At 43.9% G+C, this 26,862-nt stretch overlaps 1 protein-coding gene across 1 annotated transcript in view; it reads left to right on the plus strand.

Moving 5' to 3' along the window:
• SNX24 (sorting nexin 24) overlaps nucleotides 1-26,862 on the plus strand; it is a 139,056-nt gene that overhangs the window by 75,909 nt on the left and 36,285 nt on the right. Inside the window, exon 3 of the mRNA XM_077753011.1 lies at nucleotides 8,920-9,024. Within this exon, the coding sequence (XP_077609137.1) occupies nucleotides 8,920-9,024 (105 nt within the window). The remainder of the gene's footprint in view (nucleotides 1-8,919; nucleotides 9,025-26,862) is intronic.

Below are 26,862 nucleotides of genomic sequence, written 5' to 3' on the forward strand. Positions count from 1 at the left end.
ATTTCTTCCAGAGCTGTGACGAGTATCTTATTCCATTTTCTCTTAACTCTTCTAGATTGGTATTTTTCGTAGTGGGCACTTGGGACCACCTGTATCAGAATAGTAGTGAGTGACGTGCAGATTCTGTGAAATCCCCAGACATGCTGAATTAGAATCTCGGTGATGGAGCCCAGTAATCTGCCCTCTATTTTTATTTATTTATTAAAAATGTTTCTTTATTTATTATGAGAGATACAGCATGAGTCGGGGAGGGGCAGAGAGAGAGAGGGAGAGGGAGAATCCCAAACAGGCTCTACGCCCTCAGTACAGAGCCCCGTGTGGGGCTCCATCTCACGAACCATGAGATCATGACCTGAGCCAAAATCAGGAGTTGGACGCTCACCCAATGGAGCCACCCAGGCACCCCAGTAATCTGCTCTTCAAATCATTAGCATCCCAGGTGACCTCAGTGCCTCTGAAAGCCTGACAGTTCCTATATTGTGGTTATATTTTTAGAGGCATCTCTTGGACAGCTCTCCCTACCCACCCTCTGCCCATCACGTGTACTGAAGCCACAAGGTTTGAGACCTCAGGGATCTTTCCACCATTTTTCTTAACTCCTGTATTCAGAGTGTCACCAAGTCCTGTTGATTCATTCTTCCAAGTTTCTATAATATGCCCCATTTAATTTTTCCCTTTCCTCTTCTCCTCTTCCCTCCCGAGAGTCTTAGTAATTTTCTAAGTACTGCTTTAACCATTTCTGATCCTTGTCTTCTGATTCATTCTCTGCTACAGATCAGTTTCCCTAAAGCACCATTGTCATCATTCTCTGGTGCAAATACATTGAAATGGGTCAGTGTTGTCAGCCATGTCATCGACATTGACCCTCACAACTGGTAACATGAAACTCTCTTAGTTTCTAGTTACTGGTAGGGTCAGTCACCACAGACATAGTGACTTCAAGCCACACACGAGTATTATGCGTCGGCAGGGCCGCGTTCCTCCTGGGAGGCTCTGGGAGAAGAACCCGTTGCCCTGCCGTTTCTCACTTCCAGAAACTGCCCGCAGTCTGTGGCTTGTGGCCTCTCACATCCCCAAAGCCAGTGGTAAGGTCATTGCAGGTTCTGTTTCTATCATCCCCTCTGCTGTCCCCGCCTCTGCCATCTCTGATGGTGACACTTCTGCCTCTCCCTTGAGATTCCGTTGGCTGTACCTGTGTGACCCACGCTAATGCCTCCATCTCAAGGTGCTTGACTTAAGCCCATTCTTTTACCAGGTGAGGTGACACAGTCTCCGGTTCTGAGCATCAGATCGTGGACATCTTTTGCGGGAAGGTGGGGGGGAGGGACCATTGGTCTGTCAACCACAAACTCCTTTTCTAGTTGACCTTATTTCTCACTTTCTCATGAGAAAACAGCTGTGGCGGCCAAATTAGTCTCCCCACTCATCCCCCGTGCATGAAGATCACTTCCTGTCTGTCTTTGCCGGGCCATGTGGCCTGCCCTCTGTGTTCTCGTCTCTTCCAACCAAACTAAAATAGCTTCATGTTCTCCTTCTTTCATGTGAGTTTCTTTTATTCCCTCAGGTCTTTGTTCTTGGAATTCCTGTTCCTTTATATTATTATTAATTTTTTAAAGTAATTTCCGTCCCCAGCATGGGGCTCAAACTCATGACCCCAATGTCAAGAGTCACCTGCTCTACCACCTGACCAGTCAGGTACCTCCTCCTGTTCCTTTAGAGTAGACATTTCTACTTGAAATTAAAACATCTAAGAGATCATTAAATTTAGTAGTCTCTCAGTCTTGTCTAACTAGAAGATATTTTTTAAAAAATATACAAGTAGGGACCATGCCTTATCTTTTGGATCCTCCTCACCGCCTGTTAGCATTGGACACATACTAGGCGTTAAATAAGTAGTTGGCAAATGGGATGTTTGGAGGACATTCTGCATATTTATGAATTAACTGGAGGAATGTTTTGGCTTAAAACAAATAGTTTCTCTTGTGGGAATTGCGTTCACTGTAATTTCCATCCCCGGTTATGCCAGTGATTCCTTTGTAGCTGCCTAGTCCCCGATGGGACCAGCACCCACACACCACACGGCAGCCCAGGCAGGCCCCCACTCTCTTCTTTGTTCACGCTTAGCCTCGTATCCTTTTCTTAAAAGAAAGTTACAGGGTTTCCTCCCTACCGTTGAGGCCCGAATGTAGTGATAGGGAGAGGCTGAAGGTCGTACGAGCTTTCCCTCTGCCCCATGGGTACCTGCCTGCATCCCTTATAGACAAGCAAGTTACCACTTTAAATGGTGGTCCTTGAGAACAGCGTTACCTCCCCAGGCCCACGGTCACGGGCGTGGGGAGGAAGTCCTGCCCCGCGTGGCCAAGTGTGGAGCGCAGTTTCCATGCCTTCCCCACTGTTCACTTTCAGTTCCAGCCCAGAGGTTTAAGAGAGATACAGTGCTGATTCGTTACAAAATTAACTGTCCTCGATCTTGTTGCTGCCTACTTTTGGCTTGAATAAAATATGACATTCTCATATTTAAGTTAATGAAGCACCTATTTCAGAAGAGCCAAAACTGCCTTGTGAGGTCACACCAGGAATATAGCGCCTTGTGCAGTGCTTCTAGAGGGAGCCCTAAGGATAGAGAGGTTCCAGTGTGGAGTGAAAGACGGAATTTTACCCCAGAGGCCCCCCACTTCTTTCCTTAACCTTTTGGTTACATTTCCAGCTCTTTATTTATGTGCTTGGGAAAAGTATCTGTGTTCCTTTCTGTGGGAGATTGGCACTGTCACCAGTGTAAACATGGGACATCTGTGTGTGTGGCGGGGGGGAGTCTGAGTAGACTTTTCTAAGGAGAGGTGCCTGGATAGCTCAGTCAGTGGGGCGTGCAACTCTTGATTATGAGGACGTGAGTTCGAGCCCCACGTTGGGCATAAAGATTACTTTTAAAAAATTAAAAAAATAAAACGAAAAGATGACTCCAGGCAGAGGGGATTGTGCCTGCAGTATCACGGAATCTGGTGGCTATCCGTGTGGATCAAAAAGGCCATGTGGCCGGACGCAGCATGGCTGGCACAGTTAATCATCCGACAGAGTGGCAGAGGAGTATTTATCTTGTGAGCAGCTGAGCCCTGCTGGAAACATATTGTGTTGGGTTTGTCTTTCCTCATCTAAAGCAATTCATTACTCACCTACAAACGCTGTCACAGGTCCCTGCAGCTATGATGATCGGCTTCCTCTGTACTCCTGACATAAATAAAAAGGAAAAGTGTTTTCAGTGCTCTATCTTCGAGATTTAAAAAAAAAAAAGGAGATAATGGAGTTGATTTTCTATTTTACAATGTAAGAAATGTCACGATTCAACAGTTTTAAAGGAACTTTACTGAGGTTTAAATGGTAACCAAATAAGCTTATTACCACAGAATAATTGAGCATTTTTGGCTGTGTCTCTGTTTGAGAAATACCTCAAATGGTGTAGAGATGAGATATATGTTTATTCCTGTACAGACAATCATAAATGGTTTCTCTCTGTCTCTCTCTCGTTCCTCAATATTGGATCAGTCTCATAAATAAATGAGCATGGTCCAGTATTTCCCATTTAACACAATAAAACCCACCTTTGACTCCCTGCTTCCCTCCCGTGTTGCCCCATTACTCTCCTTTCTTGGCAGAATTCCTTGAAAGAGGAGGCTCTGCTTTCTCCCTTCCGACTCCCTCCTTACCCACTGTCAGACTTCCCCAGCCTCGCTGGGCAGGGACTATGCCTCCTTCTTGGAACCCTTTCCTGTCTGAATGTGCGTTTTCACCCCTGCTCAGTGCCTGCCTGCTTCTCTGTCCTGCGTCTCAGAATTGGAAATCTTAGCCCTTGTGTCCGTGTTCCGTTACAGCGCAAGGAACTGCCACTCTCTCAGCAGGTTAGAACAAGACAAGTATATCATTTTGGAGGTTCTCTGGGGCATGAGTTCAGGCACAGGTGTATTGGGTTCTCTGCTTATGGTCTCATGAGGTGGGCATCCAGGTGTGGCCAAGTCTATGGTCCCATCTGGGGTCAGCATCCCCTTCCAAGCTTGTTGAGATGAGACTATGTTTCTTGCTGTTATGGGACTGAGGCCCCTTTTTTTCTTACGGACTATTGGCCAAGGGTTGATCTCAGCATCTGTGCCATGTGGTTGGAACATGGCAAAGCCACGAGTCTGTGTGCTAGGACTGGGTCTCATAAAAGTAACCTCATCGAGGGAATGGCTGTTCTACCACATTCCCTGATCCCGTTTGAGCCCACGGGAAGGCATTTTGTAGGCACAGGGAGCTTGGGAGCTGCCTTCGGATTCTCCCATCACAGCAGTTTTTCCCCATCTGTGCCAGTGGAGAGCTGCCCCCCCCCCCCCCCCCCNTATGTATCCCGATGCCCAGATCTACAGACTCCTATCCACCTGCCTACCCTTTATGTCCATTTGAGTGCCTCGTGGGCATCTGTGACTTAAAATCACCCAAACTAAACAATGGATTCCTTGATGCCAGGATTATTTTTGGTTGGATATAATAGGAACTTGACTAGATTTCTTAAACAAGTGGGAGAAGATTCCCACCTTGCAACAAAACTAAAAGCAGACAGTCCAAGTTGATGTTGCCATTTTACAGTATCCATATTCCAAGCTCCTTTTGGTCTTTCAGCGTTACCATCTTTATCTCAGCACGTGTCTTTCACTTTTCCAGTTACAGTATAGCTGCTGTCACTCCAGGAGCTGCTTCTGCATTTCTGTCAGGAAAAAGAGCCCCACTATAGCGCATCTCGATTATTATTAACTCGCATGACCTCCTTAAAGTGGATTTATATCAAGCCATGCCCTTGCTCAAGATATTCACTGAACTTTCCATTTAAAATGATATGGGGGCGCCAGGGTGACTCAGTCGGTTAAACGTCCAACTTCAACTCAGGTCATGATCTCATGGTTCGTGGGTTTGAGCCCCACTTTGGGCTCTGTGCTGACAGCCAGCTCAGAGCCTGGAGCCTGCTTCAGATTCTGTGTCTCCCTCTCTCTCTGCCCCTCTCCCCCTTGTGCTGTCTCTCTCTCTCTCTCTCTCTCTCTCAAAAAGGAATAAACATTAAAAAATGAACAAATAAATAAATAAAATGATATGCACCTTCCTGCTTAGCCTCGAGGGCTGTACAGTGTGCGACGCCGCCGCCTCTCTGAGCCTGAGCCTCCGTGCTGTGCTTTGCACGCCAGGCTGGCCCTGCCTCTCCATTGCTGCGTCTGCTTACAGTGCTCCTGCTCCAGCTCCTTNTTCTTGTCTGATTCCTGGTACCCAAGCCCCAGGAAGACAGGAGTGTCTACCAGCTCCAATAACACGTAGGCGTGTCATCTGCTCCGTGGCCACCTTCAGGGCTCTTGCTTCCCCTAGAACTTATCTTTTCTAATAGACAAAAGATAACGTCCTTTAACAACTCCTACATGTCTTCATCTTCCCCATACTGTCTACTTCATGGAATCAACCTTCTTCTAGAAGATCCCCTCTCCAAATCTGCTCACCTTTGCTCCAACCTTGATGGATAGTTTCTCTGGGCCTGGGATGCCCAGATGNCCTTCCCTTCCCTTTCCTTCTTTTTTGGATGTGTATCAGGATCAAATTCAGGTACATAAAATACGAAGTCCAAATACCTATAACCTTCAAGAAAAAAATGAATTATTTTTTTCCTCTCAAAAAACAAGTCTGGAAGTGGACAGTCCAGGGCTATTGAGCCAGTTCCAGGAGCTGTCAGGCACCTGACTCCTGTTTCCTTTCTGCTCAGTCGTCTTAAATCCCCGTCCTCTGACCTCAAAGTTGCCTCATGGTGGCAGATGGTTGCAGAAGCTCCAGCCATCATGGTCACATTCTGTGCAGGAAGGAAGTGGTGGTGGACGGGTGTGGGGTGCAGTGGGACAGAAGGTACAAGCCAGCTGCATTTGTTCCTTTTTTTAGAAACATTTTACTTATTTTTAAAACTAATCTCTGCACACAATGTGGGGCTAGAACTCACAACCTGAGATCTGGAGTCACACACTTCTACCACCTGAGCAGTCACCCTGAGTCTGTACCATTTAAAATTTTTGTTTAATGTTTTTATTTATTTCTGAGAGAGAGGGACAGAGAGAGAGAGAGAGAGAGACAGTGTGAGCAGGGGAGGGGCAGAGAAAGAGGGAGACACAGAATCTGAAACAGGCTCCAGTCTCTGAGCTGTCAGCACAGAGCCCAACGCAGGGCTCGAACCCACGAACCGTGAGATCATGACCTGAGCCGAAAGTTGGATGCTTAACCGACTGAGCCATCCAGGCGCCCCTGTTCCATTTTAAAACTGAAAAGACCTCAGTGACTTCTTATTACCACTGTCTTCCACTCTCTGCAGAGGGGTTTAGGAAATGTGGCTTTGGGGCTGAATTTAGTAGAATACGTTGTTGTTCCTGATAACGCAGAAGCTCTTGTACATTATTTTCATGGCGCTTGAGGTCGGGAGGATTGGGCAAACACAGGCTCAGCCTAACCGTTTCGAACTGGACGTGCTGATCCGGGCAGTATACAAAGACTGTTTCTTTTTTGGCTAATGGTAAATATATTCTTATATTTGAGAACGCCTTTTTTAAATATAGTTTGAGCTGCTAGGCTCTGTGTGCCCTTTCTTAGTGATTATCATGCTCTTTATTTGCATGAGTAGTAAAGGAGCCATGTGTGAGGAAAAAACTTTTGTTTGTCTGAGTTTTTGAAACTTTGAGAAACAGTTATGACCCCCTAAGCTGCTGTCTAGGCATTTTACAGTATGATAACCCTACTCACACTAGAATCTGGACATTTAGGTAAGGACCTGAGTTCAGGATTCCATCCATAAATCCCTGCTTTGCTTTCCCGGCACCTCTTAAAATAACCATTTGGAGTTGAGCCCTGGGAAAGGTAGTGACCTCCATCCCCACCACCTGTAAGTGACAGGTGCTTGCTGCCCTGCTCCCTTATCTCCTGCTTGTTCATGACCTGCCAACCCTACCTCGTTTCTGGTGTCTCTAATAAACCTTCTGACTCTCCTTCCTTTCTGTGGGTATAATGAAACCATGCCTTCGCTCCAAACAAGCCCATGGGGTTCATTTCCCCAAACTGGGACCTCAGATGCTCAGGGCTTATGTCCCTCACTCAGCAGATCGTAATCTGCGTGTTTTTTAAAAAATGTATATTTATTTATATTTTAGCGAGAGGGAGGGAGAGAGAGAGAGAGAGAGCGCACATGAGAACTCATAGGAGCAGAGAGAGGGAGGCAGAGAATCCCAAGTAGCCACTGAGATGTCAGCACAGAGCCCAACGTAAGGCTCAGTCTCACAAACCGTGAGATCATGACCTGAGCCAAAATCAAGGGTCAGACGCCTAACCAACTGAGCCACCCAGGCAGGTGCCCCTTTAATCTATATATTCTTACTTCCAGCACCAGCTCTGGCTTCCCACCACAGTCTCAGTAGGTTTTCCAAGTTTTTAATTAGAACGTTACCCTTCATTCCATTTGAGTCTGTGTACTGGTTTCATGTTGCTGCTGTAAAATCTTAGCTCCAACTTAGGGCTTAAAACAGCACTCACTTATTTTCTTCTCCTTCTTGCAGTGAGAAGTCCCAAAGGAGTTTCCCTGGGCTAAAATCAGGTCCTCACCAGGCTGGAGGGCAGCCTCCAACCCCTTTCCTCTCTAGCTTCTCGAGGTCACCTGGGCTCTCAACCCTCCCACTGTCATCGAAGCCAGCCACGTAGCATCTCCAGGGTCTCTCTGACCCTGACCCTCCTGCTTCCTTCTTATAGGGGATCTTGTTATTATGTGGAACCCACCCAGGTAGTCTAGGAGAGTTGTCCCATTTGAAGACCGCTGTACAAAGTACCTTGCTATGTAAGGTGATGTTCACAGGTTAGGATATTGACCTCATGGTATGATAAACCTCCCACAGGCAGCTCTAACTCAAGTTCCAGTAGAATTTTTCTTTATGTATGTCGTCCCTTTAAACTGCTGCCCTGAAAGGCTTAGCTGAGAGCCATGATTTTTCATGAACAGAATTTGGACCTAATTCTTAAGAACATTGGAGGGATCAGTCTCTCTGTTTTAGAAAGCTTAAGTTCATTCTATTGTAGGTCTTTTGAGAAACTCTCTAAATGGTGGGATCTAGTTCACATGGCGTTTCCAGCAACGTGGTTAGAAACATTGCATTTTAGGGGCGCCTGGGTGGCTCAGTTGGTTAAACGTCCGATTCGGCTCAGGTCATGATCTCATGTTCGTGGGTTTGAGCCCTGTGTCAGGCTCTGTGCTGACAGCTCGGAGCCTGGAGCCTGCTTCGGAGAGTCTCCCTCTCTCTCTGCCCCTCCTCCACTCATGCTCTGTCTCTGTCTCTCAAAAAATAAAATAAAACATCTCCAGTTCTTTGGACTTATTTGTTTTGATTCTCTTCTTGTGTGCTGTGGGCACTGGAGTAGAGATTTCTGGGAAAAAAATAAAATAAAATAAAACATTTAAAAAATTTTTTAAAAAGAAACATTGCATTTTATATTGCTCTTTCATTTGAAATAATATGTAGAAAGACTTTACTTCTTCTGAGCAAACTTTCATTATATAAATTGATTTTGAAAATTATAAATATCTTTACCTCCATTATAATGCATTCACTGAGCTTTTGGAAAAAAAATAATTGCAGTCTGAAATACTTGGTGTTACACAACCACAGCAAAAAGTACCAAAACCATAAAACCCTTGTCCTTAAACCTACTCATTTAGGAAAACTAAGTAAAGAAATTTTTAACAAAATTTCAGTGTGATTATACTTTCTTGTATCTTTTTATTGGAGATAACTGTGACTCGTTTTCTTTTATTGCCTTTCCTCTTCAAATAATGTCTTTATCATTGAGACATTTTCTGTTGTTTTTTTTTTCTTTGTTTTTATCTTATAGCTTAAGAAATGTATAAAAACTCCAGAAATCCCATCTAAACATGTTAGGAACTGGGTCCCAAAAGTCTTGGAGCAGCGACGGCAAGGCTTGGAAACATATTTACAGGTAAGATGTGTTTAGATCCTCAGTTAATAAAATGTAGTGTAAATAAACTTATGTCTTGATATTTTTTCTCAGAACTTACGGGTGAGATACAAAGTATATCAAGCAATCAAACATTCTAGATTAAAATAAAGAAAGCTTAAAATTATAAATATATCATTGGTTGGTCCTTTTAGCTTTAATGAAGTTATGTTTGAAATTGGTTATGTGGATCAAGGAAGTGAAAATTTAGTATCAAGGTTAAAACTGATGTAAGGCAAATCTGTCCGTGTTTTAATTCAGCACTATGAATTACTTTTTGCTTTTTGTTTTCTTTCCAAGATTTATTGCTTTCCCATGGCATTCCTAGTCTTAGTTTTGGGTGTTGAGGACATAGAGAAATTGAATTTTTGTTGGGCCCAACCAGTCCGTCTATGGAATCAAGTTGAGAACGAATGTGTAAGAATTGTGTCTGATGAAGTGCCGGCTTCTTTGAATATTAGAATGTGGTTTTGGAAAAGAATGCATTAGGAGGCCCTTTTGTGCAGCTGAGAGGAGCAAGTGGAACCATTGAAGGAAATAAAACGCTTGTCCTAAGTGACAGGAAAAGCAAAGGAAAGGATGGACCGGTGTCAGCTTCTCTCCGTTTTTAAATATAAAAGGCTAAAGGGCTCAGATGAATATTTCATGGAGTTGTTAATCCAAAGAGCAGCACACAGGGCAGGGGCAGGGATGGCACAGGTCCGGTGTTCAGCCAGGACACTGAACAATTGAGAGGCAGATGCATGGGAATGACTCAGGTGAGCGTGACCGGGAGGACGAGGAAGAGCAGAGCTGGACCTCCCCTGAGAGTTGTGGATTCGCCGTCATGATCTATCCATCTAAGACATGTTACATCACAGAAACAGCCGCCGTTACCGTCCCTTTTATGAAAAATACCTTGTAACCCCTCACACCTTTAACCCCGAGGTGGGTTCTGTGCAGGCAGGTGGCTGCAGGCTCTGGGAAGCCAGCACACTGTTTCCACGACAGAGCTTTCCCGGGTGGTTGTGCCTGAATCGCTCTTGGTTACAAGTGGAAGAGAAGCTGTCACCGCAGGTTTCACCTCACTCTCCCCCCCTAGGGAGTTGCCAAGAGCCTGTTGGTGGCCGCATATAGTTTTCTTGGCCTTGATGGTGTTCACCGAGGAAAGCTGACCTGCTGGACACCTTGCGAGCCTCTGAGGAGGGCCGTCTTGACTGTTGTTGTTCTCTTGCTCTGGGCCTGCTTGTTTTCACTGCCTCCCCCTGGAAGTGGGCGATTAAAGGGAAGGGGGATCACAAAGGACAGGAACACGTGTGGCTGTGTTCCCTGGGACTCCGTACGTGGAACTGTGAGTGCTCCCAAGCTTCTGGCAGCGTCGCAGAGTAAAACCAAACTAAAACACCAAAACACGAGACTTTAGACGTTGTGTATGCAAAGCGTAGAAATTCATGTGCTCTGTAATTAAACGGAATAGGTAAACAGTGCATTCTTACTCATAAGCCAGATTTTCCACGGATATTGTATATCTTCAAGCTTTCGTAGTGAAGAATGCTTTCCTCTCTTTTCTCTCATTGTCTTTGACACATGACTTCCATTACTACTTAGTGTAAACATTTTAAGTTGTTTGTACTTTGGATATAAATATGCAGATAAAATCATCTGGCACCGAGAAGAGTTTACAGTGACTCTCAAATTGAGCTTGGAATTTTCTATTCTCAGAAATAGGGCTTGAAAGATGTGGTTGAGGGACCGAGAGGGCTTGGTTCCTGTTGTGCCTTTGATATTCATTTTCTTGTCACTTCAGTCCCCAGGGAGTTGAAGGAGCGTTCTCTTCTCTCTCTTCTACCTGATTCTCTTTGCAGGCGGTGGGAGCTAGGTGGAAGTTGCAAAGATGAGTGGGAACGCTTTATCAGTCCCAAGTGAAATGAAAATCCTGGGTTACACTTCATTCTGGGATAATTTTTGGTGTGTAAGTCTCTTGAGGAGGAAGACAGTCTCCATGATCTCATGGTTTGTGAGTTCGAGCCCCACATCGGACTCTGTGTTGGCAGTGCAGAGCCTGCTTGGAATCCTCGCTCTCCCTCTCTCTCTGCCCCTCCCCAACTTGTCTCACTCGCTCGCTCTGTCTCTCTCTCTCTCTTTTTCCGAATAAATAAATAAACTTAAAAAGTGGGGGAGGAGAATAAGACAGTCTGCATGAGCTGTACAGGATGGCCCTGTTCTAGCCCATAAAGCTGAGAGAGTAGTCATAGCCCAAAGTCATAGCATCTAAAGCTCCCTGTGACCTTGGACATTAGCTAGTCCCGCCTGCCTCCTGCCCTTCAGTTACATTTGTAATTATCTGTCTAGCCAGTTTGCCCCCCATAGAACAGGCAGATTAGCCCTCACAGAAAACACCTCTTCCACTTGTCCAGAGATCAACTAGTACATTCTGGACCATGGCTAAGTGCAACACCATTCCCTAAGGTGGCGCATGCTGCTCTTTTACTTTAGAGATGGAGAAGTTGAGGTCCAGTATGGTTACGAAAACTGCCTCACTTCCTGGAGTTTATTACTTAAAGAGATGTCTTGAAATCTTAGTTTCTTAACTCTCAAGAGACTCTTTTCAAGCTGCATTGTAGATTTTTCTAATTTTTCAGACTTGACATAGTTTTAGTTAAGGCTATATGAATAATTGTAAAAGAAAGGTCCTTATAACCATAAACTATCACAATTTAATTAACTATCCACCCCCATCTCCCTTGATAGATTGGGAATTTTTTAAATCTGTAACTTGCATAGTTAGAATCCTACAGGGGGCGCCTGGGTGGCTCAGTCTAAGCATCTGACTTCAACTCAGGTTATAATCTCAAAGCTCATAAGTTCGAGCCCCGCATCCAAGTCTGTGCTGACAGCTCAGAGCCTGGAGCCTGCTTCAGATTCTGTCTCCCTCTTTCTTTGCCCCTCCCCAGCTCATGCTCTCTCTCTTTCTCTCTCTCAAAAATGAACAAACATTAAAAACATTTTTAAAAAAAGAATTCTTAGGATTCATTGTGTCTTCCAACTGGGAAAGTTCCATAGCTGCTGTCTAGTGGGGAAACTACACCAAGTCTCTAACGAAAGACAAGACTCATAGAGGACCTAACCAGGTCTAACGTCCCGGAGTCCCACAAAGAACGAAGAGGGGAAAATACAAATGTAGGGGAGGAAATCATCAAAGGAAAAACAGTTGAACATTCTCCCAAACTGGAGGCTCTGGGCCTTGACGCTGACCAGGTGCTCCAAGGGCTGAAAACAGAGAACGACAGAAGCCCTCCGGGGCTCAGACACAGCTGGCAACGTTTCAGTATGTCAGAGATAAAGATACATACTCTTTGAGAAAAGAAAACAAACAGTGGGCAAGGCTGAGGTTGCACCATGGCCCGGTGGAATGGGCGTGTCCCTCTGTGGCCTTCGGTAGCAGCATGAAATCGCAAGCTGGCCTGGCTTCTTAGTCAAAGATCTTTCATGGGAACTTCGCATGAGTCACTTGTCACAGTAATGTGAGATTTATGTTTCTGAGAAAGGGACCCACATCTCTTGTCATTTACTTAAGCACAACAGCGGTTTATGTTTTCATCTTGTTCATAGGGAGGGAACAACAGTTAACTCTCCAGTGAGTGTTGGGAGATAGACCCAACTATGGGAGCGGCTCATAGAAATCAAGATTAAGGATAATCTCAGCCAGGAAGAAATGCCTTAAAGAAAAATTCACTCGGGGTGCCTGGGTGGCTCAGTTGGTTAAGCGTCCAACTTTGGCACAGGTCACGATCTCACAGTTTGTGGGTTTGAGCCCCGTGCCGGGCTCTGTGCTGACAGCTAGCTCAGAGCCCAGAACCTGCTTCAGATTGTGTGTCTCCCTCTCTCTCTGACCCTCCCCTGCTCACTCTGTCTCTCTCTTTCTTTCTCAGAAATAAAGAAAACATTTAAAAATTAAAAAAAAATAAAAAGAAAAGTTCACTTGAAGAAAACAGTTCCACAGCTGGTGTGGGGTTTGTCCTAAAGCACACACAGAACTCTGTGATCAGAAGACCCTATTCTCTGACCAGCCTGCCCCTCATTTGTTTTTTAACATGTACAATATTGTATCATGTTCCCTTGGGCCAGTAGTCTGCGATGGACCAGAGGATTACATTTTTGACGCCTCCACTAGTGCATGAAGCTTTTATTGAAATTGACCATGTGTGCTTGAAAACGTGTCTTCTCTAATTCTTGAGTACACTGAGCTATATATAAGCAAATGAAGCTTGTTAAGTGTGCTCTTCAGTCAAACGTGGCTTTTTGATCTGTAGGAAGAAAGGTGTGTTCAGATTTCCCACTTACATTTCTATGATTGCTCCGATGATTGAGCTTAGTTCAAACATCCCTGCTTTCTCTCTGGGCCCCTTCTTTTGTGAGCTTTTGCAATTCTTGCCTGCTTTTGGGTTGGTGGCTGATTTCTCCCACGCGCCCCCCTCCTTTTTCTCTTTGCATTTTCCTTTCTCTGTTAGTTTGTATCTGTTCTTGTCATAGTTGCCTGTTCTCTTTAGTCTCCTGAGCGCAAGGATTTTATGATGCTTCACATCTGATCGTTCTAGATCTAGGATTCTGGGTTGATGGTCCTTTTTTGCGGGGGGCACTTGGAAAATATTGTACCCCTTCCTTCTGGCTTCTCTAGTTTCTGATAAAAAAAAATTCGACTGTCATATTACCGTTTTCCATTAGTACATAAGATGAGGTTTTAAGATGTCTGTTTTCAAGATTTTATCTTTGTCAATAGTTTTCAGAAACTTAATGATAATGTGTTTTGGTGTGTATTGCTTTGGATTTTTTCTGTTTGGAGTTCTCGTGTTTTTCTCCTCTCCACTTTCTCCTCCCCTTCCAGGACTGTGATAATAAGGATACATGTGTTGTGTTTTTGTTGCTGTTGTTTTTGTTGTTTGTTTTGGTATGTGTGTGTGTGTGTGTGTGTGTGTGTGTGTGTGTGTGTATGTTTGATGTAGTCCTACAGAGACGTGGGCCTTCTTCTAGGCTTTTTTCAGACTTTTTCTCTCCCACTGATTCTTCTTTATATAGCTCTTATTTCTTCGCTGACTCAAATATGTCTTTGTTGAGTTTTTGTTTGTTTCTTTTGTTTCAAACGTGTTCATAATTACTTGCTCAAACATGTTTATCATGGCTGCCTTATAAGTCATTATCAGATCATTCTAACATCTTGGTCTTCTCAGTATTGGCATCTATCGATTGCCTTTTTTATTCAGTTTGAGAGCTTCCTGGGTCTGATATGAGGAATGATTTTGGTTGATTCCTAGACATTTTTGTATTATGTGATGAGACTTTGATCTTATTTAAACTTCCCTTCTTGGCTGGCCTTCTCTGATACTGCTCACCCTGGGGGAGTGTTGGGGGGACTTTATCTCATTTCTGCCAGGTGAAGGTAGAAGACCCGATTTCGCACTTGGCCTTGGTGGACACCTGGGGTGGAAAGGGTGTTCTTCATTACTGCTAAGAGGATGAGAGTCCCAGCTTCCCCTTGGTCGCCACTGACCCTTTGGACGGGGCACATTACTGGCTTGGGGCACTGAGAGTCCTGGCTCCCTGCCTGGCCGTCTCTGATGCCACCCTGGCATTGAGTGCCCCATTGAAATCTCACGAGGTTGGAAGCCTATGCTTCCTTCTAGGCTTTCACTGGATTGAGTGGAAGTGGACCCACTGTTCTTTCTGTGGTCTTTGGGTTGAGTAGAGCAATCAGTGTTTAAAAGTTTTCTCTCTTACCAGGCTATCTCTCTTACAGTCTTTTTACTAAAGGAAATGGGCTTTTATTGTAGCTTTATTTGCATCTCTTGATATTCCCTGGCTGCCAGCTTTTTCTGCTGCACGTCGAGATATGTGAAGCAAAATGAAATCTCAGGAAAGATAAAATTCACCATGGTGCCAGCAGGTTTCATTTCTTCCCTCAACCTTAGATACAATGTCCGATAAAATGTTTTGGTTGTATTCAGTAGGAGGAAGAGGGGAGAAGTATAGCTATTCAGAAATTGTTTTTTGGTTTTTGGGTTTGTTTTTTTTTTAGCTAATCTGCCTGGATGTTTCTTTGGGGATCTGTTTCATCCTTTTCTAATACTTTCAAACTCTTGGTTTCCCAGGAAAAATGGTAATCACCATTTACCATTTGAAACCATTGGGCCGTTTTTGCTGTTTTTGTAATTTTTTTAATAAGTAATTTACAGAAATTGAAATAACGAGAAAAATGAAAGACAACGTCACTAAAATTTTGATCAGAATTTTGGTATCACAAACTCAGTCTTCGTCCTTATTTTCCTATTTTTTAAATGGGCAGCACCTTGTGAACAGCATACCTCCCTGATCTTGAACTATTACTCTGTGTGAACCTGAAACATAAATCATCTTGTAAGCACTGTAAAATCTTCCAGATTTTAAATATATCTCTAGTAGATTCTAGCTTACCATTGTTAATGGATCTTTTTCTTAGACACGCATTTTCACAATCCAAATTTTAGGAAACCTTGATGCTATTAATGTGGTGAAGAGACAATGGCTTATATCTTTGCTGTTTAATTCTAAAATTATGAGTTTGAGCCCCACATGGGGCTCTCTGCTCTCAGAATTGAGCCTGCTTTGGATCCTGTCTCCCTCTCTCTCTGCTCCTCCCCTGCTTGCTCTCTCTCTCAAAAATAAATAAAATCATTCAAAAAACATTTAAAATAAATTTTAAAAATTTAGTACAGAACACGTTTTTAAATTTCTGGTACTAGCCATATATAGTACTCCTTTCAAGTAATCTCTGACAGGGCCCACCCGCTGCCGCCAGTGACTGGTCATGCTGGTACTGGAGCAGAAGGCTTTATAAAATGCCACCTGTCGTGCACATGGGCTGGAAAATAGACCTTCGACATTCCCTCAAGATAGTTCCCAGACAGTAGTGTTACATCATGACCTAAACATGTTGGTTTTTTTCTTTTTTAATTACCTAGCCAGTACATAGGAGGTACATCGAATAATATTTTTTTATTTGCCTTTGACCCTTATTCAACCACCACCCTCCCCACCCCAACGTGCTTAAGAAGACATTTTCTTCCCAAGTAGGTTGGCTTCTTGATTCCCCTGGGAATATTTTCCAAACTTTCTTTATCTTTTTTTTTTTAATGTCTGTTTTTTACATTTGAGAGAGATAGAGAGACATAGCACAAGCAGGAGGGAAAGGCAGGAGAGAGGGAGACAGAATCGGAAGCAGGCTCTAGGCTCTGAGCTGTCAGCACAGAGCCTGACGTGGGCTCGAACCCACAAACTGTGAGATCATGACCTGAGCCAAAGTCAGATGCTTAACTGACTGAGCCACCCAGGCGTCCCTATCTTTTTTTTTTTTTTTAATTGTTATTTGTTTTGAAAGAGAGAGAGCAAGTGAGGGAGGGGCAGAGAGAGAGGGAGACAGAAACCCAAGCAGGTTCTGCACTGTCGGTGGAGTCGTATGCGAGGCTCAGACCCACAAACCCTGAGTTCAGGACCAGAGCCAAAATCAAGAATCTGATGCTTAACAGACTGAGCCACCCAGACACCCCCACCCTTTCTATCTTTATCTTTCTCTCTTCGTGAGCTTCTTTACTCTTCTAAAGATTCTGCAGCAACTTGGTCTCATTTTCCCCATTCTGCAGTGAGAATGGACCGAAGTTTTATTTTGGTAATTGTTGGGCAAATAGCTGCAGGGCTGCCTCATCACCTGTTGCTGCACAAAAATGCTTGAATGGGGTCCCAGTTACCGCCAGAATCGCCCGGCCCTTAAGTGTCTGGTGCCACCATGGTGTTGTCTCAGAAATGTCCTCTTTTACTGAAGAAGCAGCTTCTCTGCGACTTGGAACACACCCTTAAACCATTTTGTGAATCCCGTTTTCTTGCTTCCACACTTGCCTTTTCTTTTTTTTTTTTTTTTTGATTGAAGTATAGTTGACTTACGATGTTACATCGCTTTCAGGCACACAACACAGTGAGCGGACAGTTTGAAACACTTCGCAGTGCTCGCCGCTGTAAGCTTGCTTACCATCTGTCACCGCACAGTGTTCTTACACTGCTTTTGAGTGTATCCCCCTGTGCCGAAGTTTTCCTTCACAGACTTACTTTTTAACGTCTGTACACCGCTTATAAACTGGCTGTTTTACTCTTACATTACATAAAATGTCAATTTTATGGCCCACAGCCATTTTTTAGATCTATTTTCATTTTGGGTTCATGTCTTTGAAGTGTACTAGCACTTAACATTCTTTTGGGGGGTACTGTGCAGCCCCCACAGCCCCCAAAGTGTGTATTTTGTTTTACTCATTCCCTGAGCATCGTAAGGCAGGCACAAGTGAGCTGACAAGGACAAAGTAAACGAAACTGAGCTGAAATTCAAGGCTTTACTGTTTTCAAGGTTGACTTGCCAGAGAGGGGCTCCCTCTTGCTTTATCTCAGCAAAACTGCAAAGCACTACCTGTCACCGACTTCCAGGATAGTCAGTGGGCAGAACGGGAGAGGTTCAGTTTGGAACAGGTTCCTGTTTCAGATCCTGGCATTATCATTACGTTAGTTTTACTTCGTAAAGGAGTTTCCTCCTCTTCATTCTCACTCATGAAATCATAGGTAGTGACAAAGGTGACAATGTGTCTTTCGTATGATATTTTCATCCTTTTCCGCTGTCTTCTGTTTTGGTACTTTTAAGATAGATGCATGTGTCTCTTCCTAGCCCTCCAGCTCTGGCGGAGGAATAATTGAACATTTCTTTCTTCATCCAGCCCTGGGAGGGTCATGTCCTTGATGAAGCTGAGTGAACGGACAGGGTGCAGCACAGAAGGTCTGTGCCTCACAGCTCGGGTCCTTAGAATTTTGAGTCTCAGTCCTATAATAGAGGCTTCGCTTCTTACCAAGGACTTCCTTTAAAATGCACCTGAAGTAAAGCACAAGCTCTTGTGTACCAGGGGTGGGGGGCGTACCATGAAAAGAGGGATGTACGGTGTGGCCTTCACCAAATCACCATAGGAGCCTGGAGAAGTCACCGTAACTATGAAGGCCTTGCTTATAACACGAGACAAACCGTTCTTTGTTCTCGTTAAAGATTGTGAACAGTGTGTTAAATAATATTAATGGCTGGGATTGTCAGTACTTAACAGTACTTCCCTTGTACAAGTGATTTTATTGATCGATACAGACTCAATGTAACGGGGGCAGATTATTTTTAGTGATTTTATCGAAACCTTAACCAAGTTTGTTAGTGTGCCACATATCTTTAAATAGATCTAGATGATGATGTAGATTAAGAAAAGCAAACCGCCATCCATCTCTTGTTGATCTGTTAATAACTGAAATCCATCATTGCTAGCAAGTGTTTCCAGGTTGTGTTGCGCATACGTGTTTCTCTTGTGCCTGGTTAGAAGTCCTGGGGCCTTGTTTCACCGGTTGGTTGTTCATACAGGAAAACCTAACCACTTATCCAGAATTGGGCAGGCAGGTTTGTTTCATACTTGGCGAAATAATTGACCAAACAGGAAAAAGAAAAACTATGTATCTTGAGTTTCATTTTCGTGGGCAGTGACCTCTAGATTCTTAGGTTTTGTGATAGTTCTTGAAGACTTTTTTGTGTAAAGCTGAAAACACTACGAAAGCTATAAATACATAACATAGTATGTGATATGCCTTCTCGTACATTTTAAACGTTTGTAGTTTCAATTATAGAGAATTATGCTACTTAGTATCAGATGTGTTTTAGTTTTCTCCGTGATTTGCTTGCTTCCCATTGATCTCAAAATGAAATGAACTTCATTTAAAATAACGTTTAGTACTTGGGGCGCCTGGGTGGTTCAGTCTGTTAAGTGTCTAACATCCACTCAGATCGTGATCTCACAGTTTATGAGTTTGAGCCCCACATGGGGCTCTCTGCTCTCAGAATTGAGCCTGNGTGGTGTTTTTTTAATGTTTATTTACTTTGGAGAGAGAGTGTGAGCATGTGCGGGGAGGGGCAGAGAGAAAGAAGGACAGAGGATCTGAAGTGGGCTCTATGCTGACAGCAGAGAGCCCGATGTGGGGCTCAATCTCACAAACCCCAAGCTGAGTCCCCCAGGAGCCCCTACCAGTGTTTAGAAAAGTCACATAGTGCCTTCTTGATTTCCTTGGGTGGCTGAGTCTGGCGAAAGGAAGCTTGACCTACAGAGCTATGGATATTGAGCCTTCAGAGGTAATGTAGGTCAGTGCAGGTAAGGACAGTAAAGGCAATTTGAAGAACTCTCGGAACCTCTCACATGTCCATGGCCTCATGGAGAGGAATCTGTGAGAAAGAAGGGAAGGGAAGGCAAACAAGCACTCCAGTACATTCCAAAGTGCCTTTGATGAGGCTTACAGCTTAAAACTCAGGGGATTTTAAGACTATGAAATATCAAGTATTAACCTCTTGCTTTGGCAGTGTGTACTGATTTAAAACCAAAATACTCTTAGTAGTCATAAAGTTAGCTTTAGGGCCCTAAACCGGAGCCCTGGGTTGATAAGATGAGTGTTTGGGGCTCCATCGTCCTGGACAGCTGTCTCTGCTTGTTGGCGGGCTCAGGGCTGCATGCTGTTTCTAGGAAAGGGGGCAGGTGATATGTGGGGTGTTAACATACAGACCTGGAGTCCTTTCGGAGCGCCAGCTCAAAGCCCCTTCCAGAAACAAGTGGTCACCTTCATGTCATTTTGTGTTATGCACACAAAGGTAGCCACATACTTCTTTTTCTTCCCATGCAAACTTACCTTAAATTGTGGATGCTTTTGTCTGATAAAAACTTAACACCCTGAGCCAGCATTACACTTCTGTGATTTTTCGTTCCTTCAAGATGGCTATGATAGTGGGCGTGACTCTGTCTTCCGTACTGCCGTTTTCCATTCTGAGAAGATTTTATGAAGCCTGACATCAGTCTTTTTTTTTTTTTAATGTTTATTTTGAGAGAGAGCGCGCATGCGCTCGTGCATGTAGGGAGAGAGGGAGAAAGAGAATCCCATCCCGTGAGATCATGACCTGAGCCGAAGTCAAGACTCAGATGCTTAACTGACTGAGCTACGCAGGTGCCCCGAGCCTGACATTATTCCTGAGATACTTTTGGTTTGTATTTTATCAGATCTGTGTGTGATGGACTCCTGAGTTTTAAAAGAACCGGCTTTTTTCATCAGGTTTACTTTCAGCTTGGTGACTTCAGTTGAATCAAAGAATCTGTCCATAGTCTTTTATTTTCTGATAGAAGTAGTCTTATTTCCTCACAGACGTCATGAGTTGCCTCCTTGAAGATTTACATATTTTTAGTATGTCAGTATTTTGTTACTCTACTGATTTATACATGTGTGCATGTTCAGCAGCTTTGAAGAGCATACAGATTTTCTGTAGTTCTTCCACTCAGACCCGTTTCTGACTCAGGAACAGTTTTTCTTCGCAAAGGACATTGGATGATATATACAGACATTTTTGGTTGCCACAGTTTAAGGATGGGGTGCTACCAGCGTTTAGTTTGGGAGCGTGAGGAATGCTGCTGAATATCTTATAGTGCACAGGACAGCCCCCAACAAATAGGCATTTGCTCCAAAGTGTTACGAGTGGCAAGTCTGAGAAACCTTGATTTAGACATCTCAGAGTTATGGTGTGCCTCCTTTGTCTTTTTTCATATTTTTAATCATATGTTTTAATATATTTGATATGTCACCTCTAATACACTTAATATTATACAAAGTGTATATAGTGCTTTATACACTCCCCGCTTTATTTAAAAACGTATCTTGGGGTGTCTGGGTGGCTCAGTCAGTTAAGCATCTGACTTCGGCTCAGGTCATGATCTCACGGTTCACAAGTTCGAGCCCCGTGTCGGGCTCTGTGCTGACAGCTCAGAGTCTGGAGCCTGCTTCAGATTCTGTGTCTCCATCTCTCTCTCTGCCCCTCCCCCGCTCATGCTCTATCTCTGTCTCTCTCTCAAAAATAGATAAAAATATTTTTTTAAAAAGTTAAAATAAGAACATATCTCAAACATGTACCATAACTATATTAAGTATTCCCCTAAGACAAGGTTTTTAAAAACACCTTTACTTTTTTAATTATGGAGATTTTTAAGATGTATAAAATGAAATATCCATCATCCATCTTCAGTAATTATCAACTCAGGGGCAATCTTGTCTTCCCAGACATATCCCACCTTCCCATATTATTTTGAAAAAACTCACAGATATGTTTTATCTATATATATTCCAGGATGTATCTGCAATAGATAAAGCTTCTTCTGAAAAACTTCTTTAATAAAAGCTCCACTATAGTGGATCCTAGGGATGCATTATCTTTCATTTAAGAGCCTGCTCTTAAGTTCTGAGATTGTTTTTAATTTTCACCCTAGAGTGTTTTGGGTTCTTGGGGGTTTGTTTTTGTTTGTTTTCAGGGTGGTTTTGCTTTTTTCGGTTTTTGTAGCTCTTCATGTGGCGTATTCTCCTGGTTCTACAGGTAAAGGAGAAAGTGTGCAAGCTAAGCAAGGCAAGAATTAGCACAAGACCCTTAATTTCATTAAACACTGTGTAACTGGTAAAGATTAATGTCCATATCTCTTGCTAATTCTTTCCAATTACTTAGTTCATATAAATTCCCAAGCCTGGTTAATTATGCTGAAGTCAGGTAGTAATTTTGAACGCCGTTCTAACAACAAGGGAATTTTCCTGGTCTAACCTTGCCCTCTCACACAGCCTCTCAGCAGATTAGGCCCTCGGCCCGGAGTCCATTCATTTTCTGTTCAGGCCTAATTGCTGCCGACTGGCTGCCACAGGTACCTGGATAGCCTGCGTTTCAGGAGGCAGGGACTTCGGAGAACAAATAAGGAAAGATTAATTGTTTGTTTTGGTCCCTCCCAAGAGAAATGTGGGTGCTTAATCAAGAAAAATAATTTCTTCTGTTGATTTGGCTTATTTGGAGAGAAGATAATTGTGTAAAGGTACGTGCCAAGCGGTGCCTTTTCTAAGAGGTATTGCCACTTTGCCCCCACAAGAGACCAGGGCCCGGGGAAATAAATGCAGGACACACTGACGAAATGGAAGAGGAAGCCTCACATTTCTCATAGTAAGTAATCTGGCTGTTGGGCTTTCATTTGGACCAATAGTGCTAGCTACGGTTGTCATTTGTTTTGTCCGGATCTTTGGAAAACTAATCAGGGAGACAATGGTGTTAAAAAAAAAAAAAATCAACAACACTTTTCCAAATTGTTCTTAATTGCTGGAGTCCACAGTGAGCTAAATGCTGTGATGTTTCCAATTAAGGAGCCTGTTTCAAGCAAGCGCTATTAAATCTATCTTTCCCAATCTGATAAATAAGCGATCAAAGAGTGGAGGAGATTAATTGAGACCAATTAGTTCCAGATTCCTTAAAATAGGCAATGTGGACGCACGTTGGTAATGATTTGGGGCAATTTTTGGTAGGGGGACAGTGTCCCACCTTCTGGCCAATAGAAAAGGAAATTGTTGAAATGTTATCATACTGCTTATGATTTTTAGTATCGAAAACTATTTGCTTTCTCAGGTCTCAAGTTACCTGAGAAAGACTTCTGACCTGTTCTAAATCAAAATTGACCCTTGACTTCAGTGAATGAATTGAAAGAGAAATGTCTGTTGTCCCTCTGACAGGAAGGAATCGGGTTGTAAACACCAGAGTGTCTACACTAGGCAGGAATCAGGATAATCTTTCTGTAAAAGACCAGCTGGTAAACATTTTAGGCTCTGCAGGCCACGCAGTCCCTGCCACAGCTACAGGGCTTTGCCGTTGTAAGATGGTAAAAGATGGTGCTTACCAAAGGAGAGGGCCAGTGTTCTAACAAAACTTTATTTACAAGGGGATGCAGCAGGCCAGATTTGGCCCTCGGGCTATAGTTGACCCTTGCAGGTAAAGGCCAGTATAGATTGGGGCAGACGGAGAAGGGCAGAGGGCTGGAATGGAAGAGTGTGGCCTGGCATTGGCGAATGTGGATTCAGAGTCCTGAACCTCCACTCACTGCTGCCTCAACCTGGGGTCGTGACTTTCCTGTCTGTGCGCCATTCACCTTTTCTGTAAAGGGAGTTTAAAAGGCATACCTCATAGAGCTCTGAAAGAGGCCCACGTGAGCTCGTGTATATGAAGCACCATCTAGTTCCTGAAAGGGGAAAGGCGTTCATTAAAGAGCAACTCCCCCTTCTTCCTTAGGACCTTAGTTAGCATATATGTTTTGTCCTCATTTTCCCCCAATCCCACAATATCCCTAGGACACAAGGGTTCCAAAGAGCCACACGGATTAATGCCTCATCTTAATTATGTAGCCCTGGAAATTAAATTAGAGGATATTCCTTCAGGAATGATCTCCCCAAGTCAGCTCAGACCATGACTAATTCAAATACTGTTGGGGGCCATACCGGGCAGAAATGTCCAAGACCTGCAGAACTTCCATTCGCTAGGAAGTTCCAATGGAAATCTTGTATCCGTTCAGCCACTCATTGGTTCATAAAAGACATACCCTTGAAGGAGCTGTGCTGGGCCGCAAATCTGCATGGCGCTTTGCATTTAGTCCTTCCCAGCCCTCACTACTATTCCAGCTCCACAGAATCATCTGGTATTTGAAGTTGGAAGTCAGTCTGCTTAAATCTGGACTGTGTTGTATACGACGACGTGCCCTGAGCCTGTCTGAAAAACACCTCTGTTTTCCTCAGTACACAAATTTCTAGCAAGTAAATCGGGTAAATCAGTTTAAACCTTTTGAAGACCCTGCGGGTTTGGGGAGACGATCTGAAGCGAGTCCGTGGAGGAATCTCGTTACAGCCCTCTTACTGGCAAGTGTCTGAGTGTTCACAGTCACCCCGCTCGAAGGTAGAAAGCAGGCAGGGAACTTGCAGTTACATTTCTCTTTTATCTGACACATGAGTGAGGCAAGCTTTATGACTATTGCTGCTCAGACTGATTCCGGCCCTTCCATGAGTCCCGATGGCAGACAGCCTGGGGCCCACGACCAGGGACCCCGCCCTGGTGCCCTTGAGTGCGTGTTCAATGCAGCGGCTTGCTTCTCCACTGCCTCATGAGCTTGTAGTACCAACTGACGCTCACGGAAGGCACACGTCGCTTAAAAGCAAGCCCAGCGAAGGACAGGCAGACTGAAGACGAAACTGGGGATTGTGCGCCCGGTGTACGGTGAACGGCAGGAAGGGGGCAGCGCTGGTGGTGGGCGCTGTCCCTGACTCCTGCCAGCTGTCTGTGACCTTGNAGTGCAAAAGTAGGTGGCTTTTGAAAGAACACAAGCCTGGGAGAGAACGTTTTGAAAATTCAGGAGGTCTGACAAAGTTTCTATCATTGTGCAATTCGGCTGCCAGGAGGAATGCGTGTACCTAAAATTCTCTCTACCTGCCTTAAAACCTGGAAACAGAATTTTCTAGCCTGTTCACAAACCTTTTGCAAGAAGAGTTTCAGTTGGGTCCCGTATCCAGATTTTGCTAAAGGCAACATTTTCCCACTCGTTCTCCAGGAACAACTATGTGACATCAGGAAGGAAGGGAATTTCCTGGCCAAACCTCATTAAAATATCTTTGTGTTTCTGGAGGATGGAATTGGAAAAATTGGTACATTGACTTATAAGTGCAGCTGTCGGACCTACCGGGCTTCATGAGATACTGTTTTCAACAAAGATGGTTCTGAACACCAAATATTTCTGAAATAAACAAAATTCACAGTCACTCTCGAACATAGTGCAGAATGATCATTTAAGATCACCTTGGGGCGCCTGGGTGGCTCAGTCAGTTAAGCGTCTGACTTTGGCTCAGGTCATGGTCTTACAGTTTGTGAGTTCGAGCCCTGTGATGGGCTGTGTGCTGACCGCTCGGAGCCTGGAGTCTGCTTTGGATTCTGTGTTTCCTTCTCTCTCTGCCCCTCCCCCACTTGTCCTCTGTCTCTCAAAAATAAATAAATGTAAAAAAAAAAAAAAAAAAAGGACCACCTTAAGAGGGGTGCCTGAGTAGTTCAGTCAGTTCATTCCGTTAAGCCACTGACTCTTGATTTTGGCTCAGGTCATGATCTCACGGTTCATGAGTCAGAGCCCTGCATCTGGCTCTGAGCGGACAGCGTGGAGCCTGCTTGGGATTCTCTCTGTCCTTAAGGCAGCATACTCAGTCACATTATTCTCAGGTTAAAGTATCATTATTTGTATTTTCAATAAAAATCAACATTTTGGGGGGCGCCTTGGTAGCTCAGTCAGTTAAGCATCTGACTTCAGCTCAGGTCATGATCTTGTGGTTCACGAGTTCAAGCCCCGCGTTGGGCTCTGTGCTAACAGCTCAGAGCCTGGAGCCTGCTTCAGATTCTGTGTCTCCTTCTCTCTCTTTCTGCCCCTTCCCTGCTCATACTCTGTCCCTGTCTCTCAAAAATAAATAAAACATGAACATTAAAAAAAAATAAACATACTTTGTTTCATTGATAAGCACAATGAAATGAAATTTATTTTAAATCTTATTTCATCTTTATATTACTTAAAATTTCCTTTTGTGTATGTTTTACATAGCACATAATTAAGGCAGTAATACCGTTATATGGTGTATAACTCAGTAAGTGCATATATTTCAGGGTGAAGCCTGAGCTCCTTTTCCTCTGAGAGGCATAGATGAAAAATGTTTGGGACGCTGCTCCCTCTTCGGCACAACCTTCCCCTGTTCCATTCATGCCAAGGTGTTTTAAGTAAAATAATGTAGTTACAGTGTGTTTAGAACTTGTGAAAATATATTTTTTTTCCCTGCAGGGATTATTTGTAATTTATGAAACAAAGTGCTCTGTTGCCCAAAAAATTTTTTAAGGGACCTTTCCCCATTCAGAACTTGGCAAACTCCCAGATTCCTTTTGGCCTATAAATGGCAGGTTATTTTCAGGCTCAATGAAGGGCCTCACTTCCACATCCCTGAATCCACAGTGAATTCTAGTTGGGGCAGTACATTTAGAGTCTAAAGAATGTCTAATACTCTTTTTATTTTTTGAGAGAGAGAAAGAGCGTGCACTGAATAATGGCAGAGAGAGAGAGACAGAGAGAGAGAATCCCACTAGAGGAAGAGTGAGAGAGAGAGAGAGAAGTGGGCTCACCTGAAGTGGGGTTTTAGTTCACCCAGTGCAGCACTCAAACTCACGAACCATGAGATCATGACCTGAGCTGAAGTCAGGTGCTTACCTGACTAGGCCACCCAGGCGCCCAAGAATGTCTAATACTTTTAAAAGCATTCCATCACTTTGCCTTCTCTACTTTTCTTCTCCTCATTTACAGAATGGGCATTGTTTTACTTGAATTTTACTTTCTCCACAGATGGCATTTGCCTCCTCTGTGGGGATTGTGGCTTCTACCCTGTTTTCTGTATTCCCTGAGCCTCATAGTGATTTGAGATGACTTGTCATTGTCTCTTGCCCCAGAATGCCTTTCGAATAGCATTTCGATTTCTCACTTTCTCTCCCTCATCCACCTGGGCAGGAAGGTAGAGCAGTGGCATCTGTACAGAAGGTCTATTGTTGAAACTCGCATTGTCACTCTCTCTCACTGTCTCGAACCATTCACGATGACGCCTCATGCCCTTCCGTGACCATCTTCAGCTCCCAGATACACAGCCGAGTTCAGCACCGCCGTACGCAGGATGCTCCGTGGGCATATTCCCAATATGACTCATCATTGCCTTGGCACCTTTCCGGTGGTGACTTTCTCCACAGAGCCTCTCTGGTACTATTTTGGAAAAATCTGGGCCATTTGGGGCCACTCATAGGTTCCTTTATAAAATCATTCTTGTCTCTAAAAGTGGTCCCGGGACTGTGCCCTGCAAGCT

This window comes from Crocuta crocuta, unplaced genomic scaffold (genome assembly GCF_008692635.1).
Source record: "Crocuta crocuta isolate KB4526 unplaced genomic scaffold, BGI_CrCroc_1.0 scaffold377, whole genome shotgun sequence".
Taxonomy (NCBI): Eukaryota; Metazoa; Chordata; class Mammalia; order Carnivora; family Hyaenidae; genus Crocuta; species Crocuta crocuta.